The 14,964-nt window shown below is 36.1% G+C and overlaps 1 protein-coding gene across 1 annotated transcript in view; it reads right to left on the bottom strand.

Moving 5' to 3' along the window:
• Positions 1-11,888, bottom strand: part of SNAPC4 (small nuclear RNA activating complex polypeptide 4) — a 40,291-nt gene extending 28,403 nt beyond the window's left edge. The window contains exons 1-9 of the mRNA XM_051980325.1: positions 11,803-11,888; positions 9,408-9,555; positions 6,857-6,897; positions 5,632-5,796; positions 4,237-4,362; positions 3,563-3,641; positions 2,548-2,629; positions 1,017-1,121; positions 850-922 (exon numbers count right to left, since the gene is read on the bottom strand). Of these exons, the coding sequence (XP_051836285.1) occupies positions 850-922; positions 1,017-1,121; positions 2,548-2,629; positions 3,563-3,641; positions 4,237-4,362; positions 5,632-5,796; positions 6,857-6,897; positions 9,408-9,537 (801 nt within the window). The 5' untranslated portion in view covers positions 9,538-9,555; positions 11,803-11,888. The remainder of the gene's footprint in view (positions 1-849; positions 923-1,016; positions 1,122-2,547; positions 2,630-3,562; positions 3,642-4,236; positions 4,363-5,631; positions 5,797-6,856; positions 6,898-9,407; positions 9,556-11,802) is intronic.
• Positions 11,889-14,964: the final 3,076 nt, after the last annotated feature.

The raw sequence follows: 14,964 nt of genomic DNA, 5'->3' as shown, positions 1-14,964 counted from the left end.
CATCTTCCTGAGTTCAAATTCTGTCTCAGACAATTACTAGCTGTGTGACCCTGGGCAAGTCATTTAACCCTGTCTGCCTCACTTCTTCATTTTACTCATTTTGAGTTCCACATTTTCTTTTTAAATTGTTATAATTTCTTTATAGTAATCAGGAAATAGTTACTGAAATGAAAATAATTTTTTTAAAAAGGAGACTAAAAAGGGAAGGTCATCTCCATTATTAAAAACAAAATTTTAAAAGCTCATGTTCTAAAAGAAATTATAACGATAATGAGGAAACAAAACTATCACTCTTTGCAGATGATATGATGGTATCTTTAGAGAATCAACTAAAACACTACCAGAAATAATTAACTTTCGCAAAGTTGCAGGATATAAAATAAACCCATAAACATATAAATCACTGGCATTTCTACAAGTTACAAACAAAGTCCAGCAGCAAGAGATAAAAAGATAAAACCCATTTAAAATAACATTAGATAATAAAAAATATTTTAGGCATCTATATGCCAAGATAAAGGCAGGAACAACCACATGAACACAATTACAAAACACTTTTCATCTTTTCATACAAATAAAGTTAGATCTAAACAACTGGAAGAATATTAATATTGCTTGAGTTAATATAATCAAAATGATAATTCTACCCAAAAAAGTACTTTATAAAGCTAGGGGGAAAAAAGCTCATGTTCTAGTGATATCAGGTCAGGATTACAACATATGCAAATAAAAGCATATTTTTACAGTCTGAATCCACCAACAGCAATACTGACAAATTTCCCTAGTTTTCCATGACACAATCTTTTGATCCTAGGATGGCTTAGAATAGATTACATCATATCTACTCACATTAATATTAGAGATCTTCTCCCAATCTCGCTCATCCATTCTATCCCCCAACAAAGACTCTTCTGGTAGCTGACTAGAGCAAAGGACAATGGCAACATTATTAATTTTGGCATATCTACTACTATTTAGGGGCAAAGAAATTAAGTCACAGTAAAGAATTATCTCACTTGATATCCTCAATTTCTTTCTCAGTGTTCTTTATTTGCTTCTCCAAGATCTGCTTCTCCATTGAGTTACTGATTTTGTCAAGTTTTTGATTTAAGTATTCGAGCCTGTTGAAGAATTAACACAATATGATAAAATAGGTTTAAAATGAAAGAGCTGGCAAGTTATGTTGCAACCTGTAGCAGAGGTTACTTTGTTATGCCACCATATGGTGCTTTGTAGATTCATGTGATCTCCAAGTTGGAAAGGTTTTCAAAGATCAAGTGTAGCAGTTCCCAAAAAATGGTTTCCAAAGACATTTTTATGGCCTATGATGTCAAAACTATTTTCATAGTAATACTAAAACATTATTTGCTGACTAAAAAACTCCTTTTTCTAATATATATCTTGCGAGGACAGATTTTCTTCATATATTTCAATCAAAACAATATATTGTAAGAGATGGAATGCAAAAGCAAATATTCTCAATCTATCTTCTGTTAAGTCAGACGTTAGAAAGATTTGCAAAAATACACACAAAAATAAAATAAAAAATATAATACTATTCTTTTCATTAAATTTTTGAAAAGAATCTTTATATAAAAAGTGTTATTCATGTTAACATATATTGTTATTTTTAGATGAATCAAATACTTTAAAATTTATTAAGTTTTAATGTAAAATATGGTAGCTATGATAGATAAAACACATAAATAAAATATCTTTGGGGTCTTTAATAGTTTTAAAAGGGTAATGGGTTCTAAACTAAAAAGTTTGAGAAACATCAATCTGGTCTCACACAATACCTGAAGCAGTAAAGACCTTCCCTTACACCAACTAGCCTCTATGTCCCAAGGATTAAAACAAGGTCACAGAGACCTTCCAGAGCAGAGTGGAGAGAAAGCTACCTTTTAAAAATCTTTAGCTGCTTGAAGTAAACTATAATTTGAAATTCAAAACAAATAAGAGATGGCAAAACCAAGTCTTCTCCATTCCCAACAAGCACTAATTGATAAGAGATATAAATTTGACTTTAGGTATGTTCCTACTTGAAGATAGGACGTTAGTCATCCAATCTGTATTTCACCTTCCAAAATAGATTGACGACACATCCATTTACCATTTAATTTTTTTGATCCTAACTTCGAACAAAGGGTTGCATGGAGTAAAAAGCAATTCTTCTAACAATTCTTCAAATGTTATAGAATTTACAATCTTTAAGAGCTGGCTAGCCTTTGTGCAGAGGATCAAAGCAGCAATCTAGTTAGTTAAAAAATGGCTTTTATAGAGTATGAATCCCTCTTATCCCAAGCACTACATTTATCTTACAACTTAACTAATGTTTCATAGTTAGAAATGATCATAAGCATTTCCTCAAAAGATTAATTATATTAAGTCATTCAAAGCCACTGTGGGATAAAAAGCATGAATCAATATCCAAAACAGATAAATTGCAAATTCCTTTGTGTTTAAACTTTAGAGAGCAGCAAAAGAAACACAGAAGGTAAATTTAGACTGGGTAATCCAAAATTGGCTGGAAGTTAAACACCTTACTTTAATAACTTGGGTTGAAGCAAACGTTGCAGATGGTCACTCATTACCGACTTCCTAAGCAAAGTTTTTTCCCAAGATTTCCCTAGGGAGAGAAAAAAAATAGCATTATGTGTTTGAGCAATGATCTTGAAAAAAGTAAGCTGATAAGGAATAAGTGAAGGGGTGCCAACTCCATCCTTTATCATTACATCATTAGGCCAAAGGCTCAATAAAATCATGCTTTTGGGGCAGCTAGATAGTACAGTGGATAGAGCACCAGCCTTGAAGTCAGGAGGACCTGAGTTCAAATCTAGTCTCAGACACTTAACACTTCCTAGCTGTGTGATCCTGGGCAGGTCACTTAACCCCAATTGCCTCAGCAAATTAAAAAAATAAAAAATAAATAAAATCATGCTTTTTTGAAGCATGAATCTTCCTCCCCAATGCAGAAAGAGGCTAACTGAAAATAAAAAAGAAAGCAGGAATAATACTAGCACCACACTACTTTATTTTTCCTAGGTCCTGCCATAAATCCATTATCACAAGAACTCTGGTAATTATGAGAAAGACAATTTAGAGGCTAATAAAAATGTGACTGGGGTAGTGAGGTGGTATAGTAAATAAAGTGCTGGGACGGAAGTTGGAAGACTTGAGTTCAAATTTGGGATTAGACACTCACTAGCTGTGTGATTCTGGGCAAGTCATTTAACCCTGTTTGCTTCAGTTTCCTCATCTGTAAAATGAGCTGGAGAAGAAAATGTCAAATTACTCCAGTATCTTTGACAAGAAAAGCCAAAATGGGGGTCCAAAGAGTTGGAAACTGAAGAGAAAAACAAAAATGTAACTGAAATGAGAGTACCTAAATAGCTACAAATAAAACTATGCCTACAACTGCAGTGGTTTCCTGTGGTCATATCACCAATCAGCTTGAGCCAAAGCTCCAAAGGAAACCATCAAGGAAGAAAACTTTGCATTACTCTACTGGAGAAAGAAAAGGTTCAGTCTAGTTCAGTCCCAAGTGACCCCAAGCTCTTACATTTGGTCACAATAAGTTCTTCAAAAGACTTGATGCCCTGTGTTGCCTTTTCCCGTGTATCTTCATTGGCTGGAGGTCCCTGTTGGAAAAGGTAGTATAGATCAGGACTAACCTAAGGAGACAATACAGGCATGTCTTAGGGTCCCCAAGCTAGTGGTCAGTTCCTCTTCATTTGAGATGTCACGGGAGATAAGAGTAATTGCTTTTCTCAAAAGCAAATATTTATGTTTAACTTTCCTGATCCAGTAAGGGTGCCAACATTATTTAGCCCCACTGAAGTAATACAGAGCTTTTGGACTGGATTGGCTAAACCATGCCCACACAACCCAATTAAATTATGACTGTATTTTAGGAAAATACTGCCTCCTTATTACCAACTGCTGACAATCAACTCGCTACTTTGAGTGGATTTTCTAGGGAAAACTCCAAGCAAGTCATTCATAAATAGAAAGTTTTACAATTGCATTCATACTAAGAAGACTCATGGTGATTTTAAACACACATGTGTAACATTTTTAAGATAAAATTTTGATATGAAGAATTAACATTGAATTTCAACATGTTCATTAAGAGAAATGAATTAAAGGACATTCACAGGCAATAGTACTACTAAAAGAAAGAATTTAGAAAAGCCACGTTCTTTTCACAATCGCACAAAAAGCACAAGTACTCACAATTCCTGTGACTTTATCCTTGAAGTATGGTTTCATAAAATGACCCACAAATACATTTGAAGGGAGACTTTTTCCATCTTTGGTCTTTGGGGTTTTGGAACCAGCCAGATCCCACATGACTTCTTCCTGTGACATAGATATAGATGGAAGTTGCTCAGAATTGTTAATATAAAATCATTAGAACTAAGTAAAATTGGTCTTGGGATTTGAAAAAAATTCAATTAATCAACAAGTATTCATTTAGTACATACTATATACCAGATACTGAAGATACAAATACAATGAAACAATCTCTACTCTTAAGGAGCTTACATTCTAACAGGGGAAATAACAATTATATAATTAAGTATGTAGAAAATAAATATAAGGAGACATTACAAACAAATACAAAGTAGCTATCACTGCAAAGTAATTTGGAGGGAGGGCAACACAAACAGTTGTAAACATCAAAAAAGTCTTAGAAGGTGATGCTTGAACTGAGTTTTGAAGAGAAAGAATTCAATATGATATTGGTAATGAGAGAGTCACATTCCAAGAAGAAAGGCAGGAGATGGAACAGTGTGAAGGGCAGAGAGGAGACCATTTTGGCTGGATTGTTGAATGGATATGATGATATAATGAATGTAGGGTTAAGTTGTGAAAGGCTTTAATTTTTAGGAGTTGATTTTATTTTTAATTTTAGAAGTTGATCGTAGATGAAATAGAAAGACACTGGAGTTTACTGAGCAAGGGAATGATATGGTCAGAAAATCATTTTGACAAATGTGAGGAAGATAAACTGAAATGAGGAGAGACTTAAAGCAAGATGATTAATTTAGCAGGTAGTTAAACTAATCTATGAAAGAATAAATAAGAGTCTAAACTAAAGTGGTAAATGTATGGGTACAGAGAAGGAGTAAGAATTGAAACATATCATCGAAACAGAAATAGCAAAAACTGACAGCTGATTGGATATGAGGAAGGGAAGAATAAAAAAAAAAATGTTGATTATGAACTGGGGAAAAGGGAAGAATGGTAGTGCCTTGGAGAGAAAGAGAGGGGTATAAAAGAGCTGTAAGTTTGAGCAGAAAGCAGTTAAGTTCTTTTTTGGATGTGTGGCTTAAAAACTCAAAAGGCAACTAATGCAACTAATGAAGCAGCCTGAAGCTTGGGGAACATATTGGGATAGGACAGTGTGGGGCATCATTGGCATGCACAGAGATCTTTTTTAAGCCACATGACTAGTACCATGAAACACAACTGCACTGGTTAAGTATGGAAAAGGCTAGAGAAGGCTGCAATTGACTTAAAACTTAAATTGGCTGCACAGTGATGAATATGGAAATATGTTTAGAAGAATGACACATGTTTAACCTATTTTGCATTGCTTGCTGCTTTGGGGATCATCAGTCATACCTGTTGCTCTTTATTCTGAGCTAGCAGCAAGTCAATTTCTGCTATTTTCTCCTGAAGAACTTCCTGATATACCATGTTCAATTGTAAACAGGTCTCTGGATCTTTGGAAAGGACTTGGTCCTTCGAGTCATCATCTTCATCGCTTTCTCCCCAACTTCCTTCCTCCTAATTAAAAGCAGAAAATCATATGCAGGAAAATGAAAAACATTTTTCCCCCTGAACTCTCTAGTCCCAACTTCTCATAAGCTGCTCTTCCTAGATCAAATGAATATCCTACCTTTCCTCCTGTGATTGCTTTCTATAACTGTTTTGTAGATCAGTACCTTTAAGACATGCCTAATACTGAATATTTTCTGCTCACTCTTGAGGGAATCACAGACTCAGAACTGGAAGGGATCTTAAGATGTCATCTGATTTAATCCTTATCCAAAGCATGAATCCCTTTCATAATGAATTTTACAAGTGACTACCTAATTTCTATCTGAACATCTCTGAGAAACTTCTTCCTATTAATTTCCCATAGCTGTCACCACAAAACAGATTTTGCTACAGTTCTAGCTCTTGTTCCTTCACTGAAAACCTTCTTCAATCAGGAATCTGCAGCTAGTAGTAAAATTAGAAAGATTTCAAATAGAAATATGAATCCTAATAGATTTTAAAAAACTCTTATCACAGAAGATCACATCCTCCAAATTTTAAGTGGTTTAGAAGTTATAGACCTTAGTGCATCATTCTAACCAGATAATAGCTATATTTTTTGGCTAAGCCATACATAGTACTATTTGTGCCATAGCTTGCCAAATACAAACTTGGAGTTAGTTCGCTTACTGCCCAAATTTTAAAATGCAACCTTACTAGTTATATGCCATCTTTGTAAAATAACCCTGGCTTCACACTAAATTAAAAAGAGATAAAATGTGGAAGCTCAAAAGTACCGTCTACTTCAGGAATGAATTGTTATTTATAGTGAGATATGGGACACTATGGTCATCCTAGGAAAATACTAAATATTTTAAAGATGCTGACTTACTAAAATCTGAAGATACTTTTTCCTATTCCATCCTTCCCATGATCTCTCAAAAGCATTTACATCTGCATAAATTCTCCCTTCCTAAAGATTTCTAACAAATTTCTTTCAAAAACCCAATCCTAGAACACTCTGGCTCTTTCCTCTCTAATGACACAAAGTCATCAACATTTGATGATGAGTAAGACAGTTGGTTACCACATGAATGTGTTCATCCCAGTTTTCATCTTCCAGGGAATCTGTTAGAAAAGCAAATAAAGAGTTTAGATGAATGAATGATGAAACATGACTTACTGCAAAACAATATGACCCTATTTGGATACTCATGCATTTTTTTTTTTAATGTATGAATTTTTGGACTACGAACATGATAGGTAGAGTCAATTCTTCAAGGCCAGGGATGTGTCTCATTTCTTCTATGAATTCCCAGTACCTATCAAGTGTTTTATATAATAGATACCTAATGCAAGTTTGGGGATAGTTAAGTAGCCCAGGATGAAACTGGATTTTGAATTCAGGAAGATTCATCTTCTTGTCTCTAAAATCCAGCCTCAGCCACTTACTATGTGATCCTGGGTAAAACACTTAACTTTGTCTGCCTCAGTTCCTCATCTGTAAAATGAGCTAGAAGGAAATAGCAAACCATTTTAGTATCTTTACTAAGGATATCCCAAAATAGGGTATTGGAAAGTTGAACACAACTGAAATAACTGAGCAACAACAAAATACAAATTTGATCAATCAATTAACATCCTTTTATTAATAATGTTAAACATCCCTGTCTTCAAGAAGCTTACATTTCTTTAGGGTAAATACACAAAATGAATAGAAAATAATTTGGGGAATATATTAGTAGGTGACTGGATAGGGAGAAGGGAAGAGAAATCAGGAAAGGATTCATGGTGTCGGTGCCTGAGCTGGGTTTTGAAGGAAACTAAGGATTCCAACAGGCAGAGATAAGGAGGAAATGCATTTTAAGCATAAAGGAATATAAGTGTAAAGACATGGAGACAGAAAGTGAAGCATCATGGGTACAGAGAAGTTAGAAGGCCAATAATATCAAGATTACAGAGTTCATATCAAGATGGGGTGTGTGTGTGTGTATGTGTGTGTGTGTGTGTGTGTGTGTGTAAGAAGATCAGAAAAGCAGGGATAAGCCAAGCTGTAAAGAGCTTTAAATGTTGGGATTTATAGGTGATCCTGGAGGTAAAAGGGAAACTGTGATTATATACCCATGCTTTATAAAATCTCTTGGAGACAGACTAGAGGGGAAAACACATGAAGCAAGAAGACCAACCAGAAAACTAGTGAAATAGTCCAGGCATGAGGTGATAAGGATAGGAACTGAAGTGATAGCTTGGGAATAGGGAAAAAGGGAGGTATTCAAGAGATGCTGTGAAGAGAAATGACAAAGTTTAACAACTGACTTGATATGTCTGATAAATGAGAATAAACTAGTTTATATTTGTATAATGCTTTAAGAGTTGCAAAGCATATTTGCACATGTTATTTTATTTGATCCTTACAATTATCATCTGAGGTAAGTACTATTATTAGCCCAATTTTATGGAAAAGGAAACTAAGGCCAAGGAACATTAAGTGAACAAATCATCCAAGCATTTGAAGCAGAATTTGAACTCAAGCTCTCCTGACTTCCAAGTCCAAAAGTTTATTTCTTCTATCATCTAGATTGCACAAATAGTGAATCAAATTACAAACTCCTGGGAGCAGCTCTTATGTTTTAATTTTTTAATGCTCACTCTTGTGACCGATAGTATGAGAGTTCACATATAGCAGCAACTCAATTACAAAGGATACCTAATATGCAAAACCCACATGGTTTTCTATTATCCTTTAATGGTAAAGGGACCTGCTCAGTGAGGACAATTTGGCATAGTACTATCTTATTAACCACGAATTTGGGTTCAAGCTCTAAAGTCTTTTGGGTATAAACCCAATGATTAACAATCCCACTCTAAGAAAAGAAGAGCACTTTCTCTTCCCTTTTTCCCCCATGGTTAAAGGATGTGGTAAATAGAAATAACTACTATCTTGAAACATGGTCTTGTTATCAAGGTTATCTTAGCTAAAGCATGTTTTTTAAGTAAAAAATAATTTAAGGTTCCACAATCATAGTTTAAAAGCAATCTGTAATCATAAAGACAGACATACTTAATAGTCCAAAATAAGTGCTCAATTTTGCACCTTGAAGGAGAGTATCTTAGTGAGGTAATATATAAAGCTTAGAATCAGAAGACGTGGAGGTTCAAATCATAGATTTTCCTCATCCTACCTATATGATCACAGGCAAGTAAGTTACTTAACTTCTTGGCTTTAGCTTCCTCAATTATAAAATGACAGGGCTGCTATAATTTTTTAGATTCTTTAAAATTCTAAATCTATAAGCCCATAATCTATGACAGGAAACTAGGTGGCAAAGTGGATAGAGTCCTGGGCCTAGAATCAGGAAGATTCCTCTTCCTGAGCTCAAATCTGGCCTCTGACACTACTAGCTGGGTGATCCTGGAAAAGCCACTTAACCCTGTTTGCCTCAGTTTCCTCTTTGGTAAAATGAGCTGAAGAAGGAAATGGTAAACCGCTCTATTATCTTTGCCAAAAACAAAACAAAACAAAAAAACTCAACAACAACAACAAAACCCAAATGGGGGTCCAGAGAGTCAGAAACAACTGAAATCACTAAACAACAATAAATGATCTATGACAAGAAGAATGTGATATATAAACTCACCTGCTTCTGAATTTGAATCGAGATTTGAATCAGAAACGACGACTTCAATTGTTGCAATGTCAGGATCCAAAATCCTTTCTAGATTCTTGATTTGTTTTGTGATCTTTTCTCTTTCTGCATCTAAATCCATATCTGATATAACTTTGGCCTGCTCCCAAAATAGAAAAAATTATTAATTATTAATATTAGTGTTAATTAATTTTAATTAATCTTAACATGTCTTAATGACATGAATGTGACTAAAGTATATTTTAGATGAAGCAATGTTACTTTAACAATGACTCTCCAATACCTTTCATAAAAAAAATTAATTCAATTTAATACCATTACTAATAAATTGTTAAACTGTGGTCCCTGACTACCTCACACTTAACTCAATATTTCAAGAATTGACTGATTTCATCATATGCTTATTTATTCCCTCTAGCCACACAGATCACAATTTCTCTGTGACAGCAAATACTCTTTGAAAATTGCACCTCTTAATGCACCATTGAGTTTTGAATTGGTCCAACCATTCCTGAAAGCAATTTGGAACTATATGCCCAATGTATATAGAAACATTTTACCCAGTAATAGCACCACTAGGTCTGTGTTCCAAAGAAATCAAAGGAAGAAAAATATTCATGGGTATAAAATTTTTTTATAGTAGTTCATTCTGTAAAAGTAAAAAATGAAAAACTAAGGGAGTCCTCACCAGCTGGAGAAGGACTAAACATATTATGGCATATGAATGTAATAGAATATTATTGTGCCATGAGAATGAAATGGATAGTTTCTAAGAAAAGTCAAAAGTCCAAACTTAACAAGGCACTCTTTGGAAAATGGATATAGTCCTTTTTGCCAGGCTTATACTCTAGGATTTTGGAGGTTTTCCCATTTGGGGAAACAGTATGCCACACATACTGTTAAGTTCAAACCAATTCAAAATAAAATGAGCAGAATGAGAACAATTTACATAACTATTTTATAAAGAAAAACAATTTGGTAAAGACTTGAGAACACTGATCAAATACTATGATTCTAAAGGAATAAAGATGAGGCTTGCTCTCCACATGCTGCCAAAGAGCTGATGGTCTTCAGGTATAGAATGAGATATACATTTTTGGGTATGGCCAAAGTAGAAATTGGCTTTGATTATCTATTAGGAGGATTTTTTTCTTGCTCTAAAAAAAAGTTTGTTAAAAGGCAGGGGAAGAATAAGAAAAACAATTACTTGTGAAATCAAGAAAATGATGATAAATTTAATTTTTAAAATTGTTAACAAACCACTATGTAAAAGTGGTTCCAAAGAAGAGCCATTCCAAACTTAACAAGGCACTCTTTGGAAAATGGATATAGTCCTTTTTGCCAGGCTCATACTCTAGGATTTTGGAGGTTTTCCCATTTGGGGAAACAGTATGCCACACATATTGTTAAATTCAAAATATGTATTTTTAAAATGAACTTTTCAATTTTCTTTTTCAGATTCAGACTGTATGGGAAGCTCCCAGTATGGAAATTTCCCTCACTGAAAGAAATATATAATTTTTAAAAAGTTTTTTATAGTTTTTGTTTTATTTTTTTTAAGTTATAGCTTTTTTATTTACAAGATATATGCATAGGTAATTTTTCAGCATTGACAACTGCCAAACCTTTTGTTCCAACTTTTCCCCTCCTTCCCCCCCACTCCCTCCCCCAGATGGCAGGTTGACTAATATATGTTAAATATGTTAAAGTATAAATTAAATATAATATATGTATATATGTCCAAACAGTTATTTGCTGTACAAAAAGAATCAGACTTTGAAATAGTGTACAATTATCCTGTGAAGGAAATAAAAAATGCAGGCGGACAAAAATAGAGGGATTGGGAATTCTATGTAGTGGTTCACAGTCATCTCCCAGAGTTCCTTTGCTGGGTGTAGCTGGTTCAATTCATTACTGCTCTAGCACTTGGAAATGAAAACATAACTCACAGTTGTCTAGCACTTTAAGGTTTATAAAATTCCTCTCAACCCTGCGAGATGGATAATACAAATATTCCCATTCTATAGATGAGGAAACTGAGGCTCTGAGGTAAGTGACTAGCTCACGATCACATTAGGAAAGAGCGCTGAACCATAAGGAATTTGCCTTCGAGTTCTGGTTATGCTACTTGCAAAACGCTTGTGACCTAAGGTAGCTCTCTCCCCTCGAAGCATTTTATTCTGCTGCAAATTGCCCCCAATCTCTATTTCAGGCCTCCTCCCTCCTCTCCATCTGAGCCTACCCCTTCAATTAATCTCGCAATTTACCCACCCCATACATTCATTCAATTTTAGTCGTCTTCCCAGGTCCCCCCCGGGTTCCCTTTTTCCTTTCCTGTCCCACTCTTATCCAGTCCCACCACGTTGAGATGTTTGTTGCTGCTCACCTTCCAGCGCCGGGAGAGCCTGAGGAGGAATCCAGGTTAACGGTCTTCCGGCTTTGAGCGGAAGTCGCTCCACGCCCCCTCTCACGTACTGGAAGAGCCGCTTCCGGGGCTGGAGGGGCCGGCCTGACGTCGCGCGGCTCGGAGACGCTAGGGAGAAGTAGGAGACGGCGGCGGCGGCGGCGGCGGCGGCACCACCCCTGAAGTCTAGAGCTGGTAGGGACCTGAGCCGGCCCTTCCCCCAACAGGACCCCTTCCTTTCCTTTCTGGCCTCCAGCAGTGGCCGCTCACATCCCATCGCTACGGGTCGTGCGCCTAGCGAATTGCTAGTGCCCGGGAGGTCGCAAGTGTTCCTGTGACTGCCACACTGGTCACTTGAAGAGGCTGCGTAGGGCGGACTGCAGAGAGCTGACCAGAAGTCCATGAGATTTTTCAGTTGGTGGCTGGTCTGTGACATCCCTTGGATTTGTGGCCCTGAACGCGGCTCCTTTTCTTTCCCTCCTTAGGGCTCCAAGTGCTGGAGCAGATACCGACTTAATTTGGTGGAGGGCGTTTCCTCCTCTGGTAGCTCTTCCCGAACCCAAGAAATCACAATCCAGGCCTCATCCCTGGGGTGTAAGGGGAGCCTTCTTCACAAATGCGTGAGATCGGGAAGCATCGCTTCCTTTACTACTGATGAAGCACTTAGTCCCGCAGCCAGTGGTGCTCTCAGAAACCAAGTCTCCCACAACACCCTCCTGGCTAATGTCAGGCTGGCTTCCGAATTCTGTGGGATTGAAAGTGGAGGTGGCAGGGAACGGAAAAGGGGAAGTTTAGCAACATTTGACTACTTTATGGAGAATAGTTTGTAGTTTGGGTATTACTATTCCTTTAGCAACCAAGAGTGTGTAATAATATAATTTAGTGGTCTTGGGGAGCTATTGTGGCACAATTATTCGTCCTTTGGCTATTCTGTCGATGAGTCTCTCCAAACCGAACTGGATTGGTGCTGGAACAGGCGACCTGTAGTCAGTCATTGGGTTCCGATCCATTCCAGCTTGATAAAATCGCTGTCCTTGATGTCACTGCCTTCAAGAATTCAGGATCACCTCCATGCCATCCATGATGAATCATTAGAGGAGGACTTTAGTGGAGAGAAAGGAAAATGTAGAAAGGTTAACAATAAAATGTAGGTAGGCTTGGAGTGTTGAAGAAAAAATATTAATACTAATCTGAGATTTAAGCTTAAGTCTTCTAGAAACAATTTAACCTTAATCTATATCTGAGCCATTTTTAATTTGGAAAGACGTCCAATCTGGCATAGTCCCCCACATCCTCTTAACATGACTGATCCAAGATTTCAAACATAAGAATCCTGTACTAGGAAAATATCTTAAAATAAAGCCTGGGATAACATTTCAGAATTGGTTAACAAATTTACTATCCCATTTCTCCTGGGCCACTGTCCTTTTTGTTCAGTCATCTTCAAGTCTTTATGACTCTATTTGGGTTTTCTTGGCAGACACTGGTGTGGTTTGCCATTTCCTTCTCTAATTCAGATGAGCTACACATTACAGATGAGGAAACTGAGGCAAATAGGGTTAAATGTTTAGACACCAAAGCTGTATTTGAACTCAGGTTTTTCTAATTCCAGGCCACCACTCTAATCCACTTAGCTGCCCAACCACTGCCCTTACTCCTGAAATTACACTAAATGTAATTCTTCCTTTCCATAAATATTGAAATTCTTTCCAAATAAAGATGAGCATATCACACAGGTAAAGGGGAGACTGCCCATAGATGAGTCAGTAACCAAAATACTTATGAGACAGGGAAGACAATGATTATACAACTTAAGAATTTTTCTTTATTTAAAAGATTTGATATGACCTTTAATCCATTTCCCAAAGAAAAAGTTCATCCTAACTTATTTCCCACTTTTCCAAGAGGCTTTTTCCTGGAATCTGGAAAGGCATATAGTACTTTTTGACATTTTCAGTTTTACTATGGGGTTAAATTCTATTGAGATTGGAATGATTTTTCCAAGAGAAGAGGGAAATGTCAGAAGCAAAGAATGACCCTAAGGCCGCTGAGCATAGTATCCATAGTGGATATACTTGGGAGCCAGAAAGAATTGGTTTCAGATCCCAACTCTGACATTTTTATAATAGAATTTATTACTTAACTAGTTAAATAACAGAGCTAAATTGAAACTCCGTATTTCCTTCCTTTAGTTTCCTTGGTTGATCTTCCCTATGAGTTTCCTAAAGGTCATTTCCTAAAGGTTCTTCCTAAGGGATGTGGCCAGAATCAATGTCAACAACTTTCAAGTAGTGCTTAATAAATACTTGTTGATTTACCAACATAGATGGTAGTTTGTTTCTGAAATGAGCTAAACTGGCAAATTTAACTTAAGTGGAGGGGAAGGGAATTAGATTGGGGCCTGGTTAGAAAACAATTCTACATTTACCTGAACTACTCATCTAGTTAAATAGTAATTCTTGCCTACAGCTATGTGAAAGCCTGTTGAGTCTAAAGGTATGTCTCTGAAGTACCTTAAGTGAAGAGACATCCCATTAACACTATAATGCAGGACATTCTTAGGAAAAAAATACCAAATTGGATATTATCTGATGACAAGCATTTTATGGAAATCATATAATACTTGCATTTTAGCTCTTTCACATTGTCTCATTCTATCAGTAAGAAGATAGTGTATAAATAGCACAGGAACCCTTTTATAAATGGGGGAAAAGTCCAAGAATTAAAGCATAGCATCTAAGATTAGAACTCATCTAGACTCTCTAGTTTAAATCTTTTCCCATTAGAATACACTATCAAAGACAGAAGTCCAATTTGATAAAATCAGTAGGTTATATTTTAACAGTTGTGTTAATCATATTAGGTGGCTATATTCTGTTTCAGGAGTGTATTTTGACTAGCATTTCTGCAAGCCAAAATTATAATGCTTAGCAATAGTGTGTATAGATGTTGTGCATTTTACACTTTTTTTTTTGTTTGAAACCCAATCTCTTTACCTCAGTAATCAATATGATCTGCAAGAATTAAAGTGCAAAAAATTGGATACAACATGTACTTACAAAGCTGCTATCATGAGTTATATTCCCTAAGTGGGCCAATTAAGCTTCACTATTTGATAACCACAGACTACCTGTAGTCCCGGTA

Source organism: Antechinus flavipes, chromosome 2 (genome assembly GCF_016432865.1).
Source record: "Antechinus flavipes isolate AdamAnt ecotype Samford, QLD, Australia chromosome 2, AdamAnt_v2, whole genome shotgun sequence".
NCBI classification, from domain to species: domain Eukaryota; kingdom Metazoa; phylum Chordata; class Mammalia; order Dasyuromorphia; family Dasyuridae; genus Antechinus; species Antechinus flavipes.
Note: the sequence above shows the minus strand (reverse complement) of the source record. Positions and strands in the feature narration are given on the sequence as shown.